This window comes from Epinephelus moara, chromosome 5 (assembly GCF_006386435.1).
Source record: "Epinephelus moara isolate mb chromosome 5, YSFRI_EMoa_1.0, whole genome shotgun sequence".
Classification (NCBI taxonomy): Eukaryota; Metazoa; Chordata; class Actinopteri; order Perciformes; family Serranidae; genus Epinephelus; species Epinephelus moara.
Genome location: NC_065510.1, coordinates 32,863,178 through 32,890,837, shown reverse-complemented (window position 1 = coordinate 32,890,837; position 27,660 = coordinate 32,863,178). Strand labels below are relative to the sequence as shown.

Genomic DNA, 27,660 nt, shown 5'->3' with positions numbered 1-27,660 from the left:
GGTCGAGCAGTAGGCTTAGTTAATTATCCTGATTTTAATTTAGGTTTCATTAGGTGAATGGTTTTGTGCATCCCTGCGTTCCCAATTTATAATACTCTGTCCTACTATCGCCAAACTAAATAACTCACACGAGTGTTACTTCTCATTTCCTTCCATTTATATACTGTTGATTTTGTGTTGTGTCATATAATTATCATTTGCTACTCATTTATTCAGTTGTTACATATTTAGTTTAAATAAATCTTCATTTATCGCCAAGTTGTTGTCTGTGTACATATCTTTTGGACAGGAGCTGAGATCACTGTATAGAGCATTCATAACCCAGATATTGAGATTGATTCATTATTGATAAGTGTGCTGATGAATTAATAAGTGACTTACAGAGTTATTAATTCGATTAGTCGCTTCCCTCATTAGGAGGGTGGTGCCCCAAAATTTTATTACGAGTGCAAATATTCTCAAAGAGGTATTTCCCCTACAAAATAAATGAACCAATTAAATCTTATTACAGTAATGTACAGTGTACATTTATTGTACTGTAAATATGTCACAACCAATGAAAAATTACATAATTAAAAAAAAGGATGTCACCCTAAGAGCCACGTGGAATCAAGGTAGAAAGAATACAATTTTTGAAACAATACATTTTTTGAGTCACGAGCACGGACTTTAAATGAAATCCAAATTCACCAGCAACCAGAAGACACAAGAAGACAGTGATAATTAGATCTTCCTGAAGCAGAGAAGTTTTCTTGTCCTGTGGAGGTAGAGGATGGGCTGTATAATCCCAGTTATTAAAGCTAAACTCATGCAAACAGTTGTGGCTTTAAAAATCTCCAGCGATGTCAAGCAACACTGCAGAAGAATCACAGCCATATACAAAAGGAAATTAATGGCCAAGGAAATCATAATAAGCAAAATGATTTTAAAAGCCGTTCTTTTCATTTTATTGCTCTTCTTCTTCTCTGTTCCTTTCTCTCCTGGCCCAGGACGTTTCAGAACCCTGAGAACTGAGAGGCAGCAGAAGAGTATTGCTGAGAAGAGGAGAAGATTCTGTACAAAAAATGCATACATATGCAGAGCACTTGAATAGGTGTACCAAGAGTAGATGCAGGAAACCAAGATTATTGACCAAATAACACAACAACAGGCCACCCTGTACCTCAGTGGTTTAAACCGGAGAAATAACACGGGATGGACGACCCCAAGATAGTAATCAATGCAGATGCCACATAGGAAGAGCGGATGGGCTGAAAAGAGGAGGCCACGTAAGAACATGAAGACTTCTAAACCAAAGGGTGATCCAAACTGTAAATAAACCATGAAGCTTATGCAGGCCACAGCGAAAAGGATTTCAGACATAGCCAGGTTGAGAGACATTAAGTCTGAGGCCAGAGTCTCTCTGGCACCTGTCAGTATCAGCCACACGACATAAACATTCAAAGGAAGACCCAGGATGTTGTTTAATGTAGCTGAAGCCATGATTAAAGCCTTAAGATGAGGGTCAAAAAGAGGTGAGGTGTCGTTCATTTTGTGTCTGTAAAGAAGAAGAAAAGACAGCTTCAGAAGTTTTAACCTAAACTTGAAATTTTCTCTGATCTGGGGCTTAACAAGGTACAGAATGCACATTAACTCTTTGTCAGCAAATACCAAACACTTACAACAGTTTGAAAAGGCACAGGGATAACATACTGTATGTAATTTAACAAATTTGCCCCTTTAATCTAAAGAATAGTCCTTGATTCAAACCTGGTACAGAGTTGAGCAGTGTCTGGATTCTGGTGAAGCAGCAGTGAAGTGAAGATCCACACTGACACACAAATAGCCTTCCAGGCTGTTATTACTCACTTCAGTGTTACATAATCAAATATAACGCAGAAACAACAATCAGCAAATAGGCTGCAAAATGAAAATTTTATTCAAAACAAAAATGGTTCTAAAATTGGGATCACTGTCTGCTAGGACTGATCCAGCCGCTGTGACACAGTACAGGAATAACAAAATTAATGATTGGACGGATGTTTGACTATTATCTGGCAGCGGGTTACTGTGTATGCATGCAGGTTACACCACACATTTCTGCCAGTGGGTTTATAATTAGGTTCAAGACATCAAATGTGTGATCAACTCCTCAGTGCCAAATAATAAAGTACCCTCACTGCAGTCTTCCCAAAGTCTGTCAGTGACAAAACACTGGAAGACATTGTCTCTAGTCTCAGTTCTTCCACTTGCTGCCTTGATGTTTTACCCAGTATCCTGGGTATCCTGGTAAAACAGCTGACTCATGACTGACAATGACTCTCTCCAATCTGACACTTTTTAAAATGCTTTGAAAACCGCAGTCATCACGCCTCTCCTAAAGAAGAGCAGTCTTAATGCCACTGTACCAACAAAACTACCAGCCTTTTTCAAACTTACCATTTTTAAGTAAAGTTATTGAAAAAGTTGTCCACCAGCAACATAGCAACTTTTTGAAGGTGAACAATTGCTTTGATAAGTTTCAGTCAGGTCTTCGGCCCCATCACAGCACTGAGACTGCACTCGTAAAGGTAATAAATGACATTCGTGTGAACATTGACTCAGACAAAGTCTCTGTTTTAGTGCTGTTGGATTAAAGTGCTGTTTTTGACACAATGGACCACACAGTTTTGTTACAAAGACTAGAAAACTGGGTCAGACTCTCTGGAACTGTCCTCAAATGGTTCAAGTCATATCATATCTTATATCTCATATCTTCATGACAGAAAGTAATTTGTCTCGATTGGTAACCATAAGTCAGACCAGATGCCCGTGAAATGTGGGGTTCCTCAGTGGTCCATCTCTGCATGCTTCAATTAGGCCAAATCATACAAAATGATGAAGTAGCCTACCATAATTATGCAGATGACACGCAAATATACATATCACTTATGGACCTGTAGAGCTACTATGATACCGTATTGAGCAAATCAGTGGTTGGATGAGTTAAAATTTACTCCAACTCAACAGAGGTAAGACAACATAATTGTCTTTGAGCCACAGAAAGAAAAACAGAGCATCAGCTCCCACCTTGAAATCTCTCTCTCGTATAACTAAGAGTCACACAATGAACCTTGGTGTTATCCTGGATTCCGATTTAAATTTCCACAGCCGCATTAAATCCGCAACATCGTTTGCCCGCTAGCATTTAAAAAACATGCTAGAGTCAGAGGAATAATGTCAAAGCAAGACCTTGAAAGGCTCACCCACGCCTTTATTTCCAGTAGATTAGATCACTGCAATGGTCTGTCTGTAGGACTTTCATAGCAAGCTGTTCAGCAACTTCAGCTTATTCAGGATTGCTGCTGCTAGGGTCCTGACAAAAACTAGGACCACATATCTCCAGTTCTAAAATCCTTACACTGGCTACCTGGCATTTTTAGAATTGATTTTAAATCCTTGCTGCTTGTGTATAAATCACTCAGTGCCCAAATATATCTGTGACATGCTTGTGACATATGTATAAATCACTCAGTGCCCAAATATATCTGTGACATGCTTGTGACAAAACATGGTGAAGCAGTGTTTTGTTTTCTCTGAGCACTTTTAAGTCAAAGCTAAAATCATTCCTTTTTTGCAGTGCCTACTCCACCCTGTAATGACTGTAAACTTATTTTTAAACTCATTTAAAATATTCTTTTTATCTTTGCACCTCTGCACTTTTGCTATTTTTTATGATTTTTTTTTTATTACAAATCATTTAGTAAATAATTTTACCTTTTATATTTTTTCTCTTCACTCTTTTACGGTAAATCTGTATCCTTTATTATGTTTTATATTTTATTGCTCTGTAAAGCACTTTGAATTGACCTAGTGTATGAAATGTGCTATACAAAAAAAGATGCCTTGCCTTGCCTTTATAGTACAGTGTGTCCTCATACAGCAGTTCGTATGATGACATATGTTAAAATGACTCAAAGCTCACTTGGTTTCACATGATTCCCAACACTGGTCTCCTGGGGAAAGTCCTGTGTTTTGTGACCCATCCACCACCCCAATCTGTCACCTTAAAGGACTGCTTCCTTCCTAACTGCCATCAGCGCATTGGTCATGTGATTGCAGCCTTCCCATATACGTGACTTATACACAAACTGCTGGCTCATGGTTACGTGGGATATGTGCTAACTTTAGTGCATTACTGTTTTTTGTAGGAAAAGGTATGTACAGTGCATGAGAACAGCCTGTATACTATCCCACTTACGTACAGGTGGCGGTAACACTCCAAGAAATGCAGCAATGTGTAAGCTAAGGCAGCAGCAAAGACGACTGCTAGCTTGTAAACATGGATGCAGGATTTAAAAAAACATTTTAAAATCTGTTTTCGAGAACACTGAATGCAAATATAAACTCTGCAGGCCACATTTAAGCTTTGGTTGACAAATCCAACAGTGCCTCTGATGTCACACTTTACATTCAGTATGTTTAAAGTTTTACACTGCAGTACACACAGTAGAGGGTAGAATAAGATAGAACAGAATAAAAAGAATACAATAGAGTAAGAAATACCTCTGTGTATATTTAGAATGTGAACTCCATCTCATTATATATCTATAATCATAGGCAATTCTGCCATTGACATAAATGTCAGCTGACTCATCTGCAGTGTTTACCTTAATACAACAGTAAGGCTTGTTGTAGTATACACATAATATACTCTTGCACTCAATGTGAACAATACAGCAGTTGGATTTCTACAATTATTTAGCAATTCACTGGTTGACTGCCTCCTTTGTCTGCAAGTTTGCATATAGGGCCATGGCCGTGCTTGGTGTCTGTTACATGGAAAACATGCAAAGCAGTGCTGTACGTGCCTTTGGATCATTTCTCTTGCAAATCATGTGAGCCAAAACAGGGAAGACTAATCTTTCTAATTCCAGATAGATTAAAAATATCCACAAATATCCGCATGTAAGCATATAAAGGCAAAAACATTTAAAGATATGAAAGATGATAGTATGTGACTCTGAGATCCTCTATTATGTCCCGCTAACTGCTTGCTGTAACAGCTACAGGCTATCAAAGAAAAGGTGGCAGGAGCAGCTCCCAGAGCTCTCAGCAGACACCTTTAGTGTATATAAGCCTTCAGGATTTTGGCATTTTTCTGATATGATGAATGTGTTACAGCATAATTAAATTAAATTGAATTAAATTGAATTAAATTAGTAAATTAAATAGGGGAGGTCACTAAAGTTTTGTTTAAGGTCAAGTGTTCATGCTTTGGTTGGTTTAGCCATATGTTTTTAGTACATAGAGTCCTATAAATATGACAAAGTAATTTCTTATTAGAAATTGGAGACCTTTTGGGGTACCTCACCCATATGGTGTCTCCTGCCTTACTTCTCCCCTTTTGCTGTTGTACTTCATGGGAGAGGTAAGAGACATTGCACTTGTTGTAATTTCTGTGTTTTAGCACTGTTAAGCTGTTTATAAGTTCATTTTTTAGCCTAAATGTATTGTGTAATATGCTAACATATTCTGGGACACTTAATTTGTGTTGGGACTCAGGTTATATGTCGTAATTGATGGAGGATTTTGTTTTTACCACTTGCTGTCAGGTGTGTTTTCTGTGTTTTGTTGCACTGGATTGGATGTAATATGGCTGCCCTTTTGCTGTTGTACTTCATGGGAGAGGGGCTGGAGTTATATGGTAGTAATTAAGGAGGATTAAGTTAACCTCGTGCTGTCATAGTTTAGGCCTCTTCATATCAACACATCACAGACAACACAAGAGTCCACCAGTTACATATTTTTTTGTATTTTATTTTTTATGTGTCTTGTGTATGCATCAGAACACCTAAGCAAATGCCTTGTATGTGAAAACCTACTTTGCACTAAACTGGATTTTGATTCTGCATGTGATGACACTTGATCATTTTGAAGCTTGTTCGGTTGTTAAAATTGTTGGAGCAGTTTGTTGAAGGTTTAACAATGTTAAGGGTGCAACATGACTATTTAGAGAGTCTGTTCAGTGTGTTTATGTTAAGTGTATAAACATGTAAAGAATATGGTGATGCTGAAGGGTCAGAGAAGTGATTGAGGATTTACAACGTCCAGGTAGGAGAAATGATATTTTATGCTGTTAGAATATTATTAGTAGAAAAAGTTGATTAAACACTCCTTTTAACTCATACATACATACATACATACATACATACATACATACATACATACATAAAGGCGTAATCGGTTGAGTAGGTTTTGAAAAGTGGAAAAAAAAAAAAATTATAAAAGCAACAACATCAAAAAGCCTATGATATTTTATTTCAGATTCTTAACTTCAGAAAGTACATAATGCTGGTGCAGAATGAATGCTCTTTTACAGATGAACTTATTAGGCTTTTTATAATATGTAATAAAGTAATAAAGAATAAGACTGTTAATCAGTTTTGTGTTTTAAATAATACAGTTGTGTGTTTTCCATTGTTTGTTATTTATTGACAAATTGTGACTTCTACACTTTGATATTGACAATCTGTGCATTACTGTTTTATACATCACCAACAAGAATAAGTTTAGTGCCCAGTGTTGATTAATGTTTGTCATCAGGATAAATGTAAGAGAGTCACTAAACAAGGTTAAATTATTTACAAAGGCTGCATCCAATGACTTTTTTTTTTTTAGAATATTTGTATAAATATGAATCAATATATTGTAATATATAACACTTAAAGGCCCAGTGTGTACAATTTAATGACATCTAGTGGTGAGGCTGCAAAACTGAAACTTCTCCCATGTGCCAAGCATGTGGGAGGAAACGCAAATGGTCCTATTTAGAGGCAGTGATTTGTCCATTCTGGGCTACTGTAGAACAATATGGCCAGTTCAGTGGAAGAGGAACAGCTTGGTATGTAGATATAAACAGCTTATTTTAAGGAAACAAAAATACAGCTTTTCTTATTGACAGTGATTATACACTGAGGGAAACATAGTTATGAAAATCACATTTTTGTTTTTACTGTACATACAAACACAATATTTTAGTCAGTGATCTACAGATTAATGCAGCCTCACAATGTTAATGCTCATTAAAACAACACAGCTGAATATAGGTTATTAGCATTACATGCCATGTCTGTATTAAATCAACATATATTTCTCCGAACAGGAAACAGGAACTTATATTCAATGAGCTCACTATCACTATATATTACAGGAACATACAGAGTGTGGATACAACAACAATAAATGAGAGTGATTTAAAATGTATTTTTACAGAAAATAACTCTGCACTATGAGTTCTATACCTTTCACAATGGACTCCCCACAACGTCCCTGTCAGTTAGGGTGCTTTCACACCTGCCTTGTTTGGTTCAGTTCAATCGAACTCAAGCTCGTTTGTCCCCTAAGTGTGGTTCATTTGGGCAGGTGTGAACACAGCAATCACACTCAGGTGTGCAACAAAACAACCGGACCGAGACCTTCTTGAAGAGGTGGTCTCAGTCCAGTTACAAACGAACTCTGGTGCGGTTCATTTGTGGTGAGAACGTGTTCCGACCTTGATCTGAACCAACTGCAGTCACATTACACATTGTTTGGGTTAAACATGAGCATGTTACAGTCCTGGAGGATTATTAATGTGCACCTCCTCCTGTACTGCCTTAATATGCACATTCAGCACATCCAATGCATCAAAACATTGTTTTCTAGTTGGAGCTGCGCCTCGTTTTCAAACTGTATGGTTTGCCTAAAATGAACAATGCAAGCAATATAATACAAGATGAGCAGTGCTAAAATCAACCTGCGTAGTTGACCCTCCATTAGAAAGCGCCATATTTATCTTGCAAGTGTACTCTTCTTCAATGTTTTGTTTACTTCCTGAATTTTTCCTGCATGGAAATTCTGACCAATCAAGAGCAGCTTTCTTGCGCAAGGGATTTGAGCTGGTCCGCTAGTAAATGCTGCGGTGAGAACACGAACCAACTCTAGGCAATGATACAACTATGTAACAAAATTAGTGCCCGAATCGGACCAAAGCAAACAACTCTAGGTCTGAAAGCATCCTTAGTAAGGTGTGGGATTCTGCTTCAGCTGGCAGAGGGTAACAGAGGAGCCCACACCAAAACCAGCATACAAGGGCTCACTGAACTGAGCTTTGAATCTGTGGATAAGATCCATAGTCTCTGATATGGAGTAAAAGGCCACAGTGTTTCCTGCATAATCCAGGTACACACCAATACGCGTGGCCCTGCGCGCTTCAGGAAGGTCTTTGTCTACTTTGTTGTGCCAGGCAGAGTAGCCTGAGTCTGAGCAGAGGAGACTCCAAGACTTGTCGTTATAACCCAGAAGGCTGTGCGAATTCTTCCCCTTGCGACTGATACTCTTATAGGCCACCCCGATGGAAAACTCCCCGCTCCACTCTGCCTCCCAGTAAAATCTGAAACCAGTCAGAGGCTCTTTGCACAGCACCTGGGAGAAGCCATCGAAGCGCTCTGGATGATCTGGGTAAAACTGGACTGATTTCTTCCGTGTGACCCTCTGGTTTCCGTCTGACAGGACCAGCTCTTTGTAGACTGTGTTTGGATCGAAGGACATCTTGCAGGAGTCTGAGCAAAGACAACACACATTTCTCACTCTGTCTGTTTTTCATCCACAACAACTAAATATCTGAGAATGCAAAATGAATAAATATAAAATGTTTTTTTACTTTTGTCAAGAAAACACAAGTCACAGTTGTTTGTGACAACAGTGATAGGCACTGAAAAGGCTGCATTTTAAACACTTTACTCACATCTTAGGAAGTCTGTCCTGGACTTTGGCTCCTGAAAATCAACTCTGGAAGGAACTGTTTAGATATGAAAACAGGGACATGTGTTATATTCTAATACATTTTATCATAGTTTATTTTTTAATAAATCCAAAGTGAACTACAACAATACATACATCTAATCAGACATCTAATCTACATCTCCCTTGATCTCTACCCTAAAATATAATCTATATAATCTTATATACATATTTCAGTAAACAGACGCTTACCTTTTAGGCGTTTGTCTCCATTTCTTGGCAGAAGTATGTACACAGGGGTTTCACTGACTGTGAAGATGATACAGCAGTACGTTAACCTGTCACTGGCCCACTTTATAGCTTTCACAGTATAATGATATTTTGTTAATAATATCTACGAGGCTCAAACCTGTCTTGGAAATTTTGCTCAGTTCCTTCTTACAGATGTCGTCCAAATGTTCCTTCATCTCGGTGGCCGTCTTGCTCATCTCTCCAAAGGAGAACTGAGGGTTGATGAGAACTTTGGGCACCATGGCCTCAGGAGGGACACACAGGGTTGGAAAATTCTATATGACAAGAAGTAGGAGCTCCATAATCCAGTCAACAAGTCAGAAACACAAACTTAAAAGTCAGGGAAGAAAGCTCTTGGACAGAAAGTAGAAAAAAAGCATCAATGATTTGTTTGTGGGACTCTAACTTGAGCAGTATTTTTATGTTAGATACAATAAAACTGTCTCGTCATGTGTAACTAACAAAAGGTAGCTTTCAACACTTCTCTGACCCTTCAGCATCACCATATTCTTTTAAACACCAGTGAGTGTACAACCCTCATCAATTAAATGTAGCATTCCATCAGTGTCACATTATATAACAAGAACTAAGACATAAATGCTATCGTTTCTTGCAGCCCTGTGTGATCTTACAGCACCTGCAGAAAGTGAATGTTGTCCTCTGTTTCGAGGATCTGTCGTAGCTCTGCATCTCTGCGCTGTAGCTCCAGTATCTCCTGCTCCAGACGGTCCACATAGCCCTCAGCCTGTGACATTGCTGCCTGCATGTTGGCCGTTATCATCTGATGGATTTCAGCCTTCCAGCGCTCCACCGCCTGCAGCATTTCATGGAAGGTCTTATCACTTTCTGCCTGTGCTCGCTGGGCAGCACTCTAAAAGGGAAGACCAGTTTGTCGAGAGGTTTTAGGACAGGGTGGGGTTTGATATTTAATACCACCATCAGATGATGCCATTTAAAAAAATCTCTACATACTGTACTAAAAGGGATAGTAAAGATTTTTTGAAGTGGGGCTCTATAAGGTTCTTTTCCATAGTCAGTGTATTTCCTTCAGTGGATAACACTGTCTGCCCCAGTTTGGAGAAGCAGGCAGGAGTACTGCCATGGAAGCTAAGCAATGGATTGGGGATGGGGGGGGGCAGCACATTGTATTTGAGCCATCTAAAACAAGAATTACCTAAAAAAATTGATATCAGTTTAAGTGTATACTCTATTTTGAACAGACAGTCATCTCCAGGGAGAACTAAAGTGGTCAAAGCCAGACTTCATTGACAAAAACAGTAATTTTACTTGCAGAGTTGCTGCTCTATCACTGCCTTGATTAGCTAGTTTGTTTATATTATCGTATGGCTTTGGTGTTTCAAAGGGTTGGTTCAGATTCACCAAAGTCACACTATGACACAAATAAACTAAATGATTAAGGCAGGGGTAGACCAGCAACTCCTGTGTTCTGCAAAGTAATTTTGCTGTTTTTGTAAAGGGAGTCTGGTAGCTTTGAAGAGGGGAACAGCGTCAGTTCCCTGTCAGGAAGAGCTGTCTGATGGCAAGGTAAAGTGATGAAAATATTCTAGATATGGTGTACACTTAAACTGACATTGAATTTTTCTAAGGTGGCTAAAATACAGTTTGCTGCTTCCCTCCATCCACAGCAGTACATTGCAATTTTCATGGCGGTACTACACCATCTAGGAAATACGTGGAATATGGACAAATACTTCATATAACCCCACCTCAAAAATATCTGAACTATCCCTTTAAGATGAACATTTTTGTAAAATATTTTGGGCCATATTTTCTTGCCTCCCAAATAGACAATGTCACATTGCGTCATAAATTTTTACAGATGTAATTATTGATGTTTGGTTAGGCAACAGCTGATCTTACTTTGAGAACATCGACATTATGTTTGAGCTCCTGCAGCTCCTTCATCCTCTCCTGAATGATGTGCTGGACTTCAGATTGGGTGACCACCAAGACTTTCTGTTGGAAGAACATGACAATAAGTGGACAGGTTTTTGTCAGTCACAGTCACATAAGAGAACAAAACACAGACAGGGTCACATATAGACTCACAACCAATTCAGACTCACTTGTTTCTCGATGCGCTCTTCTTCTGCTGAGGTAATGTTGTGGCCGCGGTGCTCTCTGACAGTACAAAGCACACAGATACACATCTGGTCGGAGCGACAGAACAGCTCCAGGCCCTTCTCATGCTGGGGGCAGATCTTCCTGTCCAGGTGGCCCGTCTCATCCACCAGCTTGTGTCTCTTGAAGGTGGACGACTCATAATGTGGCTTGACATGCGTTTCGCAGTAGTAGGCCAGGCACATGAGGCACGACTTAACGGCCTTGTTGCGACGGCCAACGCAGAAATCGCAGAAGGATTCCCTGTGCATGTAGGGGAACGGAGTGAGCTCCGGGAGCTGGCGCCGTGGTTCGTGGTGCACGTCTGGCAGATTGCGTCTCAGCACGGGCCGTGGTGTGAAGGTTGCGCGGCACTGTGGGCAGCTGTACACACCCATTTGGTCAAACTGGTCCCAGTAGATTTTGATGCACTCCAGGCAGTAGGTGTCACCGCAGGGGATGGTGACTGGGTCTCTCAGTGTGTCCACACACAGAGGACAGTAATCGTCTGGTGGTAGAGGGAAACTAGACTCCGCCATGATGATGCTGGAAGAGACAAATATGGGACCAACTCAGGATCAGAATTTGTGTCCTGGGTGAAACCCCACTCTATTAAGATATGAGTAAGTCTGCAAAGTGATGGTGAGTCAAGTTCTGCTGTGGTCCAGAGAGAGTCCAAAATATGCTCCTGTGATCCTACAACTCCTTGTCAAACCAGAGGCAAAGCTAATCTCTGGTGATATTTAAAGGGAAGGCGGTATGTTTACTGTAAACACAGTGTCTTCCCACAGAACCCTTTTCTCAGCATTTAAAAGAAACAAACTGATACCATGAAGGAATCTGCACAACAAGCAGGAATTTTAAGTGAACTCACAGTGAAGTTAAGTTGTCAGCAAAAATAAAAACTAACATAGGCAGAGGCACACGGTCAGGAGAGGCAAACCAGGCAAATGTTTGGAGCTCTCCAAGATGATTTGGAAGAGAGGCCCCCCATGGCAACTGTAAGGCCCCTTCAATCCCCCTTTAAGGCACTATATGGTGGTTGCTGCCACCAAAACACCTTAAGTGGGGTCCTTTCTCGCTACCATATGATAGCTTGATATCCTCAGTTAGGACAGGGCTACAATGGGCTTCTTTTCCTGGGGTTCCTCAGGGTCTAGGACTGCCACTGAATATAAGCCATCAAGAGCATGAATGATTAAATCTCATGGAATGAAGCATGATCACCTGCTATCATTGGTGATAATGAGTTGATACCATGACACTGTGATCTGTTTAGGCATGAACTTTTTCTTGATATTTACAAAACAGGGTTTGTCGTAACACCCGATGTCAGCACATTGTGAAATCACAACACTCAGAAACCAGTCAGTTATTTCCTCAGGCATTAGTGTTACTGTCCACTATTGGTTTACTTAGACTTCCCCCTAAAACCAGCATTCTTCATTAGTGAGGAATTCACTGTACTCGTTAGTATTTCTAATGAGGGGACACTTGGTCCTTCACACCCTTTGGCTTTCCATGAATGACTGAGCAGTGAGTTTCATGATGGTGCATGATGCCAAAACAACTTGTTCTGTTTGTCTTGTGAACAAAACACAGAACATGAGCATCAGTATGTGGGTACCCACAGGAGCACACTGACATCCTGAAAAACAATTGCAGTATCACATGTACTGAAACAATCAATACTTTTCTCTCATTTTGGATTTATTTAAAGGCATAATCTGTTTTTACATATTAAAACTTCACTGACTGTCCATTACACTGACTACTGAACAACATAATCTTAGTAAATAATATTTTTTACCACAAAATGTTTGTCAATGATTTCAGTAAACCCAGGAGTAACAAGTCTATATTTTAAGACCAATGAATGGAAAAATACCTTGTTTTTATCTGCTTCAAATTCTTGAATTAAATAACTTATGCATATGACAGTGTGGACAAGAAATGTCTCAATGGGACAAATTTGCGTGGAAACCAGTGGCAATTAGAATATAAATGGCTTTGGAAATACTGTGGTTTCATGAAAATGAATATAGTCTGAGCTTTATTTACACTGACTCAAAGCCAGCTGCCGGCATAGGCAATATGATAAATACAGGGAAAGAAAGAAGACGTCAGGTAGGGTTACACCTGCTCTTGAAATCAGTGATTACAGTTTTGATGCTTAATACATATTATTTAGGTTCTGCCTGGTTTTACCTCCAATGGTTTCATCCTAAGGGTGTGATTGATTATTTTAGCTCATCCCAGTTATATTACTTCAAGTTTCTTCTAATTTTCAGTCATTCAACAAATAATCTGTTTTAAACACTGCAGTTGTAAAACAGTTGCTCTAACCTTTTAAGAAATACTGACCTTGATACCATCATTAGACAGTCAATTCATTTTCTTTGAAAAATCCCCCATCCCAATGTGATCTGTTTAATTACAATCAAAAGCATGAGGCAGGGGAGTGTATCAGCTGCTCAAGGACATGCTTATTCCTGTGAACCTAACACTTTAAATGAACTAAACTCTCATATGGCTTCATTCTTTTCAGGTACAACTAATTACTAGTTCTTGTGCCCAAAGATCATTTACATTCAATAACTACCAGTAGCCATTAACTTTCTAAAGCTGTGGTTCCTAAGTGATCCAGCCCCAGGGTCCAGATCTATCCTTAGTCATTAGTTCAAGGTCCACACAGTTTAATATATTCAGTGTCATACTTGCATTTGGCCATGTCGTTGAGCTAGTTTGCTGTCTCTTTCAAGTAGCTGTCCATTAGTCTATCAATCTCGAGCAGGAAATGGCACTTCAAAATAAAAGCTCTGTGCTGCAAATTCACAGTAACTATGAAATAAAGTGTGTGCATTTGTGAGTCACTTGCGGTCCATTCAGAGTGGACCCGCCACCTACTTTGGGACTGTGACCCAGCAGTTGGGAACCACTGTTGTAAAGGAACTGTGCAAAGAAAAAAGTGACAGATTCATCACTGGTAGCTGAGCCTGAACGCTATTACAAGTGCAGACTGATACTCAGACAGAAGAAGGTAAGAAAAAAATGCAAAAACACTTAAAATATTTTGCCTAGGGAATTTACAATTGTGTAGTGCCAAAATTTCATTAAGTACACTGAGACATAAAAAAAAAGTACACTGAACGACGTCTGTTTACAAAACTACTATTGTGACCATAACAATGTGGTGGAAAGGAACATTTCTTTTTGAAATGCACTTTCAAAATCGCTCTGTGTTACTTACTTTCCCCCAATGTAAGTATGAATAATATGTTATTGAGTAGGATTGAGTCAGGGTGAAAACAGGTGCACATACTATATTTGAAAATAATGACAGAATACCGTTTAGCATAACAGTTGTAGTATAATAATGTACTAAATCTATTGTTTGGGTGATCCCACTCTCATCAGTGTGTAAAGAGGCCTGCTCCGTTTTCCTGGTGATATTCAGTTTGATTGAAATGAAGCTGTGAGATGGGATAATCTTTCCTGTAATGTGTCAGCTGTCATGGTGCTTTGTGCTTTGAAGGGCCGCTCTCATCTTTGTCCAGACAACAGGGCTCTTGTGACAATGACAGTAAGAGGGGAAAAAAACAGACAGGGCAAGAGGGTGGGTGTGCAATGAAGAGCAGATAGCTGTGAGTTGAGTTCAGTGTTATAGAGGGGAGAATGGAGAGAAAACTAATCTGTATTGATGTTGCACCTGCCTCAAAACATGGATTACAAAAGGCAGAAGAAATGTAACACACATAAATAGACTACTGCATTGAAATAAACACCATGGTAAATCTTTCCACAGAGGGAGCAACTGTGTGCACAGAGGCGAGGAGCTAATGAGAGTGAATAGACACAAGAGAGGCTGAGTGCCTATGATGTCATTGACTGTGCTAGTCGGTACTCTCTCCCTCCTCCCTCCCTCTTCCCTCTTCCCTCTTCCCTCTCTCCTCCTGCCTCTCTGTATCTCTCCATCTCTGTCGTCATTGTGAGAAAGCCTGGGAGTGGCAGGAAGGAGGAGAGGCAGAGGAGAAAGACGAAGAGGTCAAGCAGCTGTACGCGAATCAGGATTTCCCTGAGTATTTACACAGCATCCTTCCATTTACGGCAGCAGGTACACTTTACTCTCTCTTTTTCAGCATCACCGTTTCTTGTACTAGCACTGTAATACAACAGAGGGGCGATGGGGACAGCAGCAGTCTTCGGACTGCCATAACTACATGTCTCATTTCATGCTACACTAACAACAGACAATCTGTAATATTTATGTGGTCGTTTTTAGATGCAACAACACTTTGATATCAGATTTTAAAAAATGATTCAACCTCGTTTTGGAAAGTGCATGTAGCCATGCAGAGCTGCATCGCTGAATCTGCAGTGTGATTTATGTACATGCTTTATGTTTTGGTTTAGTGCCAGCTGTTTTTATTGTTATCCACCTGCCCACCAATAAAATGTCCAGCCAAAGACTGTAAAATTCAATACAAGTTAAGTGTATTTAGATGCTCTTTTTTTCTGCTATGAAAAAGAAATACATTATGAAATAATTATGAAATAATTTTCTTTGAAGTTTTTTTTTATTATTAAAAATTCTACTTTTTCTTACTGAATATAGGGGGGAGAGAGAGAGAGAAAGCAAGAGAGTTCACTTAGACTGACTGATGGCAGCCCTTTTCTTGGCAGGCCTGGCGGTCAATCAGCTAATAGAGTCATTAGGAATATGTGTTCTTTAATTTCACAAAATGTCCTCACAAGAATAGAAAGTAAATGACCATCAGCCAAAGTGAGGACATTGTTGAAGGGCTTTTTAGGGGTTAGGACAATGCAACCATTGTCGACAATTAATCTGACATGTTGAACATTATCAGTTTGATGATGTGTGTATACTGTGTGTGTATCCATTAGTATGGCTGAGGGCTCAGTGTCTCTGGCAGAGGTGGAGACCTCCTTCCAGAAGTTTGCAGTCCATGGCGACACTAAAGCCACAGGGAAGGAGATGAACGGCAAGAACTTCGCTAAGCTCTGCAAGGACTGCAACATCATCGACGGCAAGAACGTCACCACTACAGATGCTGACATTGTTTTCAGCAAAGTCAAGTAAGATTTCACTCAGGCTCAACCTCCCGCAGCTAAAACATTCAACAACCCAACAACCCTGTCATAACAAACAGCCATGAAAGGCAGACGTCAATATCAATGGCACAAAACCATGACGTCAGTAAACATTATAGGATTATTAAAAATTCAGCAATGCTAATCTTAGCATGGTAAGATTTGCTAATCAGTACTAAATGTAGTACAGTATATTAAGTACAGCTGAGGCTGATGGCAAAGTCATGTTTTGCAGGTTTTGGTCATAAACCAACACATGGTGCTAGATGCTAGATGAAAAATAAGGGGGTCGCCATTGTAATCTCACCCTCTGAACACCATGGATATGTTATGTACCATAATGTGTGTCAATCCATCCAGTATTATCTGCACATTTCACTAAAAACTCCATGCCATGGTTGTGCAGTGGAGAGGTCAGGGTTTGTAAAGGCCTTAGGATTGATCCTCTTGGAAAGATGAATGTCTGCAAACCTAAACCTTGGTTTATGAGCAACTTCTGGTGGTGCTGCTCTGCTGCAACCCTGGTGACCTTGTGCTGCTGCCTAAGTGTTTGATTGATCCACACTGCATGGAAAATAATAGATGTCAAATAGCAAATTCCCATGCAGTCTATATTTGATCAGGCTACTCTAAGTATAGCCAATAAGATCATCAATGACTCTGCATATAGAGTATGAGCTGCTGCCCTCTGGTAGGAGATTTAAGGTGCCTCGCTGCAGATTCAAAAATGTATTCATACCTCTGTCTGTAAACATTCATTTATTGTCCGTAACCGCATATTCTGTTGGGGATCGCAGAAAACCCACAATGACATGGGGAGAACATGCAAACTCCATACTTTAGTAATAAAAGTGTCTAATCACACTGTTATACCCACCGTAGCCCCCTCCTGTATCAATATGCAAATAGGTGCAGGGCATTATTCAAATAATTTTGTTATTTTCCTCAGAAAACATTTGCCAACGCTGTGTGTTTCCTCAGGGCAAAGTCGGTTCGTGTAATCACATTTGAGCAGTTCAGCCAGGCCCTGACAGAGTTGGCTCCCAAACGATTCAAAGGCAAAAGCAAAGACGAGTCGCTTCAGCAGCTCTATGGTCTCATTGTTGGTAAGGAGCCTGCCAACGTCGGAATCACTGTGAGTATTTTATTTATCAGTTATAACCTCAACATACTCACCTTTCACCACTCTAAGGCACACAACATGCCTTAACAAACTAAGTTTTTGTTATGGTTTAATATGTTTATGGTTTATGATCTCTCTTTCACTGGGATTCATAACAATGTGTTCACATATCTGTTAGTTTTATTGGTCAAATCTGGTCAATATGCCATAGCCAAAATGTGCATTATTGTCTGCCAGTGTCTTTCTTGATTATACCACTGGATGGTGCCAAAGAAATTTCAAATCCAGTGCAGTCCAGCTCTGTTATTGGGATTATTTATGGAAGTGCTGGAAGAAATAAACAGTTGAGTTGAACAGAATTTATGAGAAAGTAAGGGTAGCAGATGGGATACAGGGATGTGTGTGTGTGTGTGTGTGCGTGTGCGTGTGTGTGTTTGTGTCATTACCTGAGGGAGTGAAATTACTGCTTTTTTAAATCTTCTGTTGTTTTCAGAAAGTAGCGAAGGCAGCAGCAGTGGACAGACTGACCGACACCACCAAATACACCGGAGCGCACAAGGAGCGGTTCGACGAGTCAGGCAAAGGTAAAGGAAAGGCCGGACGCGAGGACATCCCCGACAACAGTGGCTATGTGGGAGCTTACAAGGGCAGCGGCACTTATGAACAAAAAGTGAAAGAAGCATAATTCTGACGGAGTATGAAACTTTGTTTTAGTAACTTAAATTAAGCGTGTTAAAAAGCAGCATGATTAAATTGGCTACTATATTTTTCAAGAGAAAACTAATGTTCTGCATAATGTCTCGTGGGCCTAGCATTAGAAACACTAATTGGAGCCACCGAAAAAAGGAAAAAAAAAACATATAATTGGAGTTTCAAGGTTTTTATAATTGACAACCAGGATGAGCAACTTAAAGAAACAATTTCCTGACAACAACCAGTGCAGTTAGTACAGAAATTATCAATGGGTCATAGCATGAACGACTGATTGTTCTTTATATTTTCAGTGATTTTAAAAGGGACCAAAACATGAAACTGTACTTGCAGACAAGCATGCTTTATAGACACTAACTCTGCTTTGCACTAACACTGTGCCTTAGTGTAGTATAGCTGCTAGCGCGAATGCTTCGATATTCAGTATTGTGCTGCTGTTTTCACTTATCTTGATGCAATGGATGGTACTTTAGTGGGTTTCAAATAAATTACACCGTGTTCGTGGTCACACTTGCTAAACTTATCACTTTATAGTTCAGTGCCTTTTGCAACATGACCAATCAGTGCCCATTATTATCCTCAATAAGTTTATTCATATCACGAAATTAATTCTATATTTATTGACAAACAGTGAAGAACAGAATTATTCTGTAATGATGGAGCTACAGTGCAACATACATCTTTATTCCTCTTTTTTTTATGATACATATTGTACATACTTGTCTGTTGCAGCCATGCTACCCTTAATATATATCTCTGTAACTTACAACAATCTTCACTGAGCTCATATATTACTGGCCTCCAAAGACTAACTGCAGTAACTATGCTAAAACTGACACTAAGAAAAATGACTTTGACATGTTTTGACTGTAAAAGGATCACTGCGGTTTTCCTTGGCCCGATAGAATCTCAGATCTCCTGGAACCAAAGGAAGGACACAGTGACTGCATTTACTGTGGTTTACCTCGGGGTTTTGAATGGATTTTGTAGTTACTGCATTTTGTTTTCATCCGAAAAAACAAGACTGAATCGGTAAATTTTGTCACAAAATAGAACAGCTATCCAAAGGTTGTAATCCTAAAGTTGTAATAGTCCACCTAGTCTTTTTTTGGGGGGTAGAATAGGTGACATTAAGAACTTAGAACAAACAAAAAAAGGAGTGAATTTACATATCAGAAAATGAAAGAAAACTATTTCTCAGGCATAAGTTGTCAGTGAGTAACTGTTTAAAGCAATGGAGATTATAGCCAGTAACCCTTGCCTCCAACCTGCTGATTTCCAGAAATAGCTGGGATACAATTTCCCAACATAAAGGGCCCTGGAAGAACAATAAACACTCAGCGTACACTCATCCTCCTACCTGGACCCTCCTTGTAATGTGACACTGATGGCATTTATGGGGGATTCATAGGACCAACTTTAACAATGCTCATCGTATGTTTAAAGATAGCTTACCTCCTCTGTATCTCACACTATAGGCCTGAGCAGATAAGCATCACCTTTGTGTGGATTGTGCCATTGAATTTCATAATAGCCTGTATTCTACACTCATGACTCACTATAATCTCTGATATTTCAAAAGATAATGAAGAAATAAACCAATAAACGACTGCAATATAATAGAATTTTTGTGGAGTAATCATTGTGTTTTCTGGGTTGAAACTTTTTCCTCATTCTTTAAATTTAACCCTGCAGGAACTGCTGTTTAGGCCACAACAAGCTGTAGACACAGCAACTTAATATCACCCAAAAACGCAAACATTATCCTGCATTTGGAGTCGTGCTCAAGGTCACCTGATGGGTTCAATATTCACTCTCTGCCATGTGTCTTACTCTTTAGCAGCAAAATGCTCCACTATGTCCACCAGCTAACTGTTCACCCTGTCATTTTGGGGGCGGACAAGTAGTGTACAGCTGGCTTCTCAGTGAGAGAGTGAAGATTTGGTCTGTAAATCCAAAACAAAAAAAATGCTAAAAAAGCTCCATGTGGGTTCATCACTAAGCAGAATCTTTCAGACTACATGTCGTAATCCAAGTCACTGTTACGGCACCATAAAGAAATATGATGATTTAATTACTGTAGTACAGTATGATTATAGTAGCTTTAAACATTGTTCGGGGACACCTAGAATAAGAAGGTATTTTACTTTTACAACGGACAAGACAGACAAACCAACACCACAATGTAGTTCAAATATAAGAAAATAAATCATTTTGTGAAGGGTTATAATCTGAATACTTTGAGAACAAAGATATTTTTTTGTACTATTCTTATGTAAAAGCACAAATCAAACCCTCTAAAGATCAAACCCTCTATAGTGGAGACACTACAGGCGAAAATGGTTTATTCAGACACTGGGCAGCTTTGAGATTTTGGGCCATTTTGCTTCCATAACATGTCTTCTTTAAGACTAGTGAAAGAAAACATACAAAATACCCTTTTAGGTGTTTATTTTGTTCAGACTTCTGTTCTGGAAATGGATGCAAAACATGCATTTTTAAATTAGATAACATTCATCATTTCAGAAGACTTCATAAAGTAGTGTCTCAATGTAAGCTCAAACTTTCCAATTTTATTCCTGTCTATATTCTGAAGGTTTTTACAGAGAGATTTTATTCATATATCATTCATAGCCTGATTTATAATATATTTTATTGCTAAAAGCATAGTTAAAATATTTTTTTTAAATGGCTGTTGTCAGTTTTTTTAATTTATAGTTAGTTATAAAAAGAGATATCTAAAATTCTGAAAACTTGTATACAAAAAATAATTGTTGTTAAGTACGTAATCAATTGGGGAAGTTTCATTGTGGAATCTTTTAGGCCTAGGTAAAGGTTTTACCCTATACACCTGCAGTGTGACAGGTGGATCATTACCACAAAAGTGTAATGTCTTAATTGTAAGTATGATAGAGGACGCAATAAATCATTTAGTTCCTATAACCTAGAACATGTCTTTAAAGAGTTAGACAGAAAGACTCACATACACTATCAGAAACATTAGCCTTAAGTAAACTAGGACCTTCCTTGATTGGGTGTCATCTGTTTCCAGTAGGTGCAGAGGGATAAAGCAGCCAGCTTATCATAGACAACAAACTGAGCGATCCTATCAGCCAACCTGACACCTCTGACCTCATAACCAAATTACACACACACACACAGGCCCTGTAAGATACAATCTTTAGGAGATTTTGATATACACTAGGGAGCTTATCACGATGATCCCTGCTGAAACCTGCCCTCACAGGTCACACCTAGCCCGTGGAGCACGGGGTTGAAAGTGTCAATGGGAGGGAAATGAATGAATTAGGGAAAAAGACCAGTGGGCTGCCAGCTGACTGGACAGTGGACACAGAGATTTCTCCACCCACTTGGAAATAAAAGTGAAGTTAAAGTTACAAGCCATCATTGTGTGTACTACTGCAAGATCCAAAGACCCTTTTGAGTGTTTATCAGGATAACTGGTGGTTTTAACGCTGGAATATAAGATTTTACGTGGACATACACTGAAGAGGACGTTCTGTGCTGGACTGCAGTGAGTCAAGACATTTGTCACTAAAACGAGACAAATACAGAGCTACATCTCAATTCAGTTGCAAGCTGTTAGTGTGGCACTTTATACAGGCTGTTCTTGTAACATTTAAACATTTGTTTTTAAGCCTTAAAAAATGTAAAACATTGCTAAATTTAAATTCCTTCCCCAATTAAGAACAGAAACATATCTGCTAACTGAAACATTTTACTTGACAACGAGATTGATGAAGATATTTTTGAAATCCAGTGTTATTATATAACAAATAAACAATAACTTTTACCAAAATAAAATTAAAAATGACAACTTGCACTTATAACTTTAACTCAGGTGTATTACATTCAAGTATGTTGTCTTTGGTGTTATATAATCAAACTGACTGTGACGAAGTATTTTGTTCATTGTATTATGTTCATTCTCACAAGCTCTGTCTTTAGACATTCCCTTGTGTTGTGAGATGAGAGCTGTGGCGTGCACTCTGCTCGTCTTGGGCCTGCTGTGTGACAACGCGAGTGGTGAAGTCACTATCAACAGCCTACGAGTGGCAGCAGGTAAACTAAATTATCTTCAACTTATGTTCTGAGGACAACCTCACATGTTAAAAACAACTGAGGGGTATCAAGGCATGTTGGTGCCAATGATACAATGGAAGAAAGAGACAATCTCACTCAGAGAAAACAAGTGTTGACATTTTGTCCCATTTCAGTGTTTGGTTTTTGCTTTGAAATGTCACAGCAAGAGTCTGCACGTATTACATTACGGAAACAGCAGCTAACTTCAAGACTCATAACCTTTTTTCCTTCCCTTTCTTCCACATTTGTAGAAGCATGGGATGGGGAGCTGCCATGCAGAACATGGGACTGTGAGTGTGTGTTCAAGCACCAGCGAGGCTGCTGCTGTGCCAGCCGTGAGCTCCAAGAAGTGAAGGATCAAATGTTGATGAGAGTGATGGACCTGTCGAGGAGCGTGGCCCAGCTGGGTGGCAGCCTTTTTGAATTCTTAGGTACTTTGGATGATGGACATTAGTAAAAACAGTCCACAATATGAATTTTGGAGACAGATGAAAGAATCATTTACAAATTGCATGTTACATTGACTTTGTAAAGAAAACTTTTCGAGCATGCCTCCACGGTGAACAGAATAGAATAGAATAGTCCTTTATTGTCATTATAACATGTGACATGTACAACGAAATTAAAAAGTGTCAAACAGCCAGTGCATCACCATTAAAAAAAAAGCTAACACTACAGTAATAAATACAAAAACAAACACACGCAACCATTCATTCTGTCATTGCACGATCCCGTCATTGTATATATGTGTTGTGTTAGAGATTGTTTTTTATGGCATTGAGGGTGGTTATTGCTGTTGGATAGAAACTGTTTTTGAGTCTGTTTGTTCTTGATTTGATTGTCCTGTATCGTCTGCCTGATGGCAGCAGTTCGAACATGGAGTGTCCAGGGTGAGAAGTGTCCTTTACAATGTTCTGCGCTCTTTGGACACAGCGAGCACTGTGAAGGTCGTCAAGTGAGGGGAGGGGGGCAACCGACGATTTTCTGGGCCTGGGCTTTCCTCTGGGCTGCTGTGCAGCTGGTGAACCACACGCATACACAATATGTTAGTATGCTCTCTATGGAGCACCGGTAGAAGGACACCAGCAGTCTCTGTGTGATGTTATTCTTCCTGAGCACCCTCAGGAAGTGTAGTCTCTGCTGGGCCTTTTTCAGCACCTCCTAGCTGTTCACACTCCAGGTCAGGCCCTCCTTGATGTGGACACCCAGGGAGTGGAAGTCCGACACCCTCTCCACACAGTCCCCGCTGATGATGAGTGGTGGGATGTCAGTTTTTTTCCTCCTGTAGTCGATCACCAGCTCCTTGGTCTTTGATGTGTTGAGGAGCAGGTTGTTCTCTCTGCACCACGCTGCTAGATGTTCAACCTCGTCTCGGTAGGCAAACTCATCCCCCCCAGAAATGGGCCCCACCACCGTAGTGTCATCCGCGAACTTCAACCCAGAAAACCCACAAAAGACAAACAGTCATATTGAAATGAAACATGTATTTCCAAACTCTCACACAACTGGTGCAGTATAATCCAAGACTCATTACTTCTGTCGTATACAGACATACAGTACATTTTTACTGTATCATTACATTTTAAAAACAGCTTTATATGCCTTGGCACGTGTGTGTGTGTGTTTGAACTCATAGCTCAGAGGCACATGCATGCTCAGCCACGCTCAGGGCACACTACTTAAAGGTGGAAGTATTTTATGTTGTAAAGTTTTAGTGAAAATTCATTTTACATAATCTCACACAACTCTCTCATGAGACTTGGAGTTGTGTGAGATTATGTAAAAGGACGTTTTGCTTTTTGTTGTTCGTAAATGTGGTCCCTAATGACTTAAATTCATAAAGAATTTTTTGACTTTTTTGATTCTCTTTTCACCGTGGAGGCATGTGACAAAAATGTTTTCTTAATCAATTCAAGGTCACACGCTGTGAGTATCTGATATACCGATGGTCATTTTGCAGGTGTAGTATTTTAAGTTTACTTAGAATCTAAGTTTACTTAGAATACAGAAACGGGACCTCTTCCGTTTCAAGCGCCATCTTGGAAGGCAGCCTGCTAGAATTGCTCTTTATTGTCTTGTGTCTTTTCTCAGTCATGCCCAATACTACTTCTTGTTATTAGCCTATATCAGATTCAATATAACACTGATTAACAGGCGCAGTCTGTTTTTTCCACCATTTTAGTTCATTTTAGTGACTCTTGTACTTGTCATACTCCTGTTGTTACTCTAGTAGGCACTGGTTTTTGCTTTTGCTCCTAGAAAACACTTCTATCTTGTATATTTGTATATTCTGCCAGATATTTAATACTGCATTGTTTTAAGACTGGGCCCAGTGAATGACCCTGACCCGGGGAGCCAACTGGTTGTCTGGTTGTTACTGGTTGTGAATCGTTAAAATTGTGGTTACTGCACTTAGTGTTCCTGTAATTTGAAGCATTCTCTGGCACAAGAATTTCCTTGGGGATAAATAAAGTTCTATTGAATTGAACTGAACTTAATTAAATTGTAAACTTGTACACCTGCTTTGATTTCATCCACACTTGTCACCATAGTTATGACTCTAAAAATGTAGCTAGGTAGTTTTATGTAGAAGGAAAATGATGTCCCCAATCTTAATCCCACTTACTGAGATCTGATTGGTGAACAGACTCTAAATAGCCACTTATGGTCACAACAGCAGACCTATTTGAACAGATCTGAGATGTGCGTTATAATTAACATGTCTGGAACTAGGCAAGAGAAGTCCTCCGATTTCATTTTGAACAATGTTGAAGACACATATGACAATAACAACATGCGTTTTTCCTTCCCTGTTGGCTTGTCTCTGTCTCAGGAGGGATGAGGGTTGCATTCACAGCCTCCATGAGCTTTACAACAAACTGCTTTGGACCTTTCACCAGAAACAGCTCCATCCCTTTTGATGTCGTCACCCTTAACCATGGAAGGGGGTATAACCCCACCCTAGGTAAATGCATGTGGTATATATATGTATATATATATATATATATATATATTCATTCATGTGATGGTTGGATTTATGTCTGGATTATTAACAACTTTAACCACAGATGAGTAGCAGGATTAGGTGCTTAGTGATTCAAAGAGAAGTAAGTGAGCAATTAATCCCGAGAAGTACTGGTTCCTCAGTGTGACTCATTTTACCCAACCAATATTTGTATTATGATTATCATCATTCATTTTAAAAAAATGCATATTTGTTCCAGGTATATTCACAGCTCCTCGTTCCGGACTGTACTCGTTCTCCTTCTCGGTCTATTCCAAGGTTGGTGGGGAAGGCACGAGGATATACTACAAGATGCAACTCATGAGAAACGGGGAGGTGGTGGCATCCACTTGGGAAGACAACAGAGACGACTCAGAAGACAGCAGCACCCAGACAGTACTGCTGCCGCTGCAGCGGGGAGGTCAGGTCTACGTAGAGCTGCTGAGCGGCAGGCAGCTATGTGGGAACGTCAAGGGCCTGAACACCTTCGCTGGCTCCTTGATTCACCCCACTCTGGCCTAACACTGATTTATTTCACTGTGGGCTAACATGTCTGCCTCATTTGGTGTCTCAAAAGTAATGCTGTAATTATTACAGGGCAATGCTTTATATGTAACTGCACTGTGCGGCCTTTTTTTAAAACTTTAATAAAAACACATGCATAAAAGCATTTCTGAAACTTTTATATTTTTGTTTAAAGAATGGTCAACGTACAGGGTAATGTCTAAAATACTGAATGAATGGTATCACACAAAGCCCTATCAGTTGGTGTATAGGTAATTGCCTGTTTGGTAACTGATTACTTCACACTCCAGAGCTATGTCAACAACCATCAACTGAAAACTGCAGATCTTGATAACTTAACAATGGTGTCTTGTGAGACTAGCCCAAGGGCCTTCAGTCTACTATGATTCAGGACTGACTTGATATTTTGCTTCTCCTAGTCATTTATGGATAGTGTTATTATCCTGCCATGCTTTCATGTGCAGTGTAAACATAATAATGTAAGCTAACAGCATTAGCCTACCTCCACTCTTCTCTTCTTTGACAGATAGTAGTCATCCTGGTGGTCACTGCAGAACTGCAGGTCTTCATACGCAGTGTATGGACAGGAGTGTTAGGATCCATTTGTAGTGCAACTAGCCAAAACCTTAGCACGTCCATATCCAACAAAGTCTATGACACCTATTTGAAGTGACATCTGGGGTGCTTTGTTTGGCCTGCTGCCCCTGTGACCTGGCCTCAGATGAGCAGATGAAAATGGATGGATAGATGGATGGAACCCTCAGCAGTTGAAATAAATAAAGGCTCACTCCACTATTTGAGAATTTACTGTATTTAATTTAGACCACTCGCTCCATGGTAGTTTGCTTTTTGCAAATTATTATACCAACTCACGTTCTGAAGCAACCAACGGCAGATGCATGTAGAGTAGCTAACTTACGGCTAGCTGGCTAACCTCAGCTCAGGTTACGGTTGGCTCTTTGGCCGCTCATATGATTTACCTCTTATCAGACCTCAAATGAGACAAGAATAGAAATAGCTTGCAAAGCTAGCGCAGCCCACTGACCCTATGGCATACCCTGAATTAGATTTAGTAGAAAAATTTGTAATAAAACATCCTAATGGCATAAGGGCTATGACACTTCTAGTGCACCACTTTCTCGTGCTTCCACTCCAGAGATTGAGACCGTAAACGTAACCATAAAAAACTCACTACAGCTGAACTATAGGCAAAAGCATTTTCAATACTCCTGCCAGTTTCACAGCTAATGCATGGAGGAGAGAGGGGGAGAGACCCTGCGCTGATGGCAGAAGAGCCATAGGCTGCAATTGCTCCGTATATCCTGGGACTGAATTACAATAATATATTTATCTCTTTTTCACTGATGATCTGAAAAGTCACTCAATCTAGTGAAAAGTCGCCTAGATGGCAGCACTGTGCAAACCCCAGCTCCAGGCTTCACAACTGGCTGGTGGCTATGGTGGCAGCATCGGTCTAACTTGTAGCTGCAGCAACTGAAAGTTGGATTATCTGACAGGGACTCCAGGCGGTTCACCATGCTGGGATTAGACTCCTGGGCCCGTATTCCTAAAGATTCCTAAGACTAAAAGTAGCTCTTAGTGACGTCATTCTAAGAAAAATCTTAGAATTCCTTGAATTCTAAGATTTTTCTTAGAATTTTCCCTTGGTAAGATAAAAGTTATTCACAAAGCATCTTAGGCCTTAAGAGAGCTCCTAAGGTGAAAAACTGTTCAGAGGAGGGAGGAGGACTTTTAAGAAGCCTAAGAGTGTCTTAAACAGAGAAGATGGCGGAAAGACAGAGAGGAAGGAGAGATATTCTCCGTATATTGAACGACAGTGATTTAATAAGACGCTACCGGCTTGATCGTGCAGGGATAATGTTTGTGGCTGACCTCATCAGGGATCAGCTTACTTTTCCCACCCAGC

General features: G+C 39.8%; 4 protein-coding genes across 5 annotated transcripts in view; 3 read left to right on the top strand and 1 right to left on the bottom strand.

Annotated features, from left to right (window-relative positions):
- The window catches only part of LOC126390857 (voltage-dependent calcium channel gamma-1 subunit-like), a 207,892-nt gene that overhangs the window by 33,933 nt on the left and 146,299 nt on the right, over positions 1 to 27,660 (top strand). The window lies entirely within an intron of this gene.
- ftr84 (finTRIM family, member 84) lies at positions 6,107 to 11,864 on the bottom strand. Its single transcript, XM_050044061.1, has 7 exons — positions 11,121 to 11,864; positions 10,915 to 11,010; positions 9,671 to 9,904; positions 9,152 to 9,308; positions 8,995 to 9,051; positions 8,747 to 8,800; positions 6,107 to 8,561 (listed from the first exon to the last, which is right to left on the bottom strand). Exons 1-7 carry the CDS (start codon positions 11,691 to 11,693, stop codon positions 8,020 to 8,022), a joined length of 1,713 nt encoding a protein of 570 aa, XP_049900018.1. The 5' UTR covers positions 11,694 to 11,864; the 3' UTR covers positions 6,107 to 8,019.
- Positions 15,140 to 18,253, top strand: tppp2 (tubulin polymerization-promoting protein family member 2). Its single transcript, XM_050044068.1, has 4 exons — positions 15,140 to 15,268; positions 16,060 to 16,251; positions 17,248 to 17,401; positions 17,883 to 18,253. Exons 2-4 carry the CDS (start codon positions 16,061 to 16,063, stop codon positions 18,072 to 18,074), a joined length of 537 nt encoding a protein of 178 aa, XP_049900025.1. The 5' UTR covers positions 15,140 to 15,268; position 16,060; the 3' UTR covers positions 18,075 to 18,253.
- Positions 21,501 to 25,876, top strand: LOC126390009 (complement C1q-like protein 2). Of its 2 annotated transcripts, none has more exons than XM_050044067.1 (5): positions 21,501 to 21,635; positions 22,070 to 22,183; positions 22,456 to 22,635; positions 25,038 to 25,169; positions 25,429 to 25,876. In XM_050044067.1, the coding sequence occupies exons 2-5, from the start codon at positions 22,090 to 22,092 to the stop codon at positions 25,728 to 25,730; spliced, it is 708 nt and encodes a 235-aa protein (XP_049900024.1). In that variant the 5' UTR covers positions 21,501 to 21,635; positions 22,070 to 22,089; the 3' UTR covers positions 25,731 to 25,876. The 2 variants fall into 2 exon arrangements, with proteins under 2 accessions (XP_049900024.1, XP_049900023.1); XM_050044066.1 differs by having other exon boundaries at positions 21,511 to 21,635; positions 22,058 to 22,183.

Coding starts and splice junctions, on each gene's coding strand:
- tppp2 (XM_050044068.1), top strand. CDS start 16,061: ATGGCTGAGGGCTCAGTGTCTCTGGCAGAGGTGGAGACCTCCTTCCAG. Junction 16,252..17,247: donor ATTGTTTTCAGCAAAGTCAA/GTAAGATTTCAC, acceptor GTGTTTCCTCAG/GGCAAAGTCGGTTCGTGTAA. Junction 17,402..17,882: donor CTGCCAACGTCGGAATCACT/GTGAGTATTTTA, acceptor TGTTGTTTTCAG/AAAGTAGCGAAGGCAGCAGC.
- LOC126390009 (XM_050044067.1), top strand. CDS start 22,090: ATGAGAGCTGTGGCGTGCACTCTGCTCGTCTTGGGCCTGCTGTGTGAC. Junction 22,636..25,037: donor CAGCCTTTTTGAATTCTTAG/GTACTTTGGATG, acceptor TCTCTGTCTCAG/GAGGGATGAGGGTTGCATTC. Junction 25,170..25,428: donor GGGGTATAACCCCACCCTAG/GTAAATGCATGT, acceptor TATTTGTTCCAG/GTATATTCACAGCTCCTCGT.
- ftr84 (XM_050044061.1), bottom strand. CDS start 11,693: ATGGCGGAGTCTAGTTTCCCTCTACCACCAGACGATTACTGTCCTCTG. Junction 11,011..11,120: donor AAGAGCGCATCGAGAAACAA/GTGAGTCTGAAT, acceptor TTCTTCCAACAG/AAAGTCTTGGTGGTCACCCA. Junction 9,052..9,151: donor GAGCAAAATTTCCAAGACAG/GTTTGAGCCTCG, acceptor TCATCTTCACAG/TCAGTGAAACCCCTGTGTAC.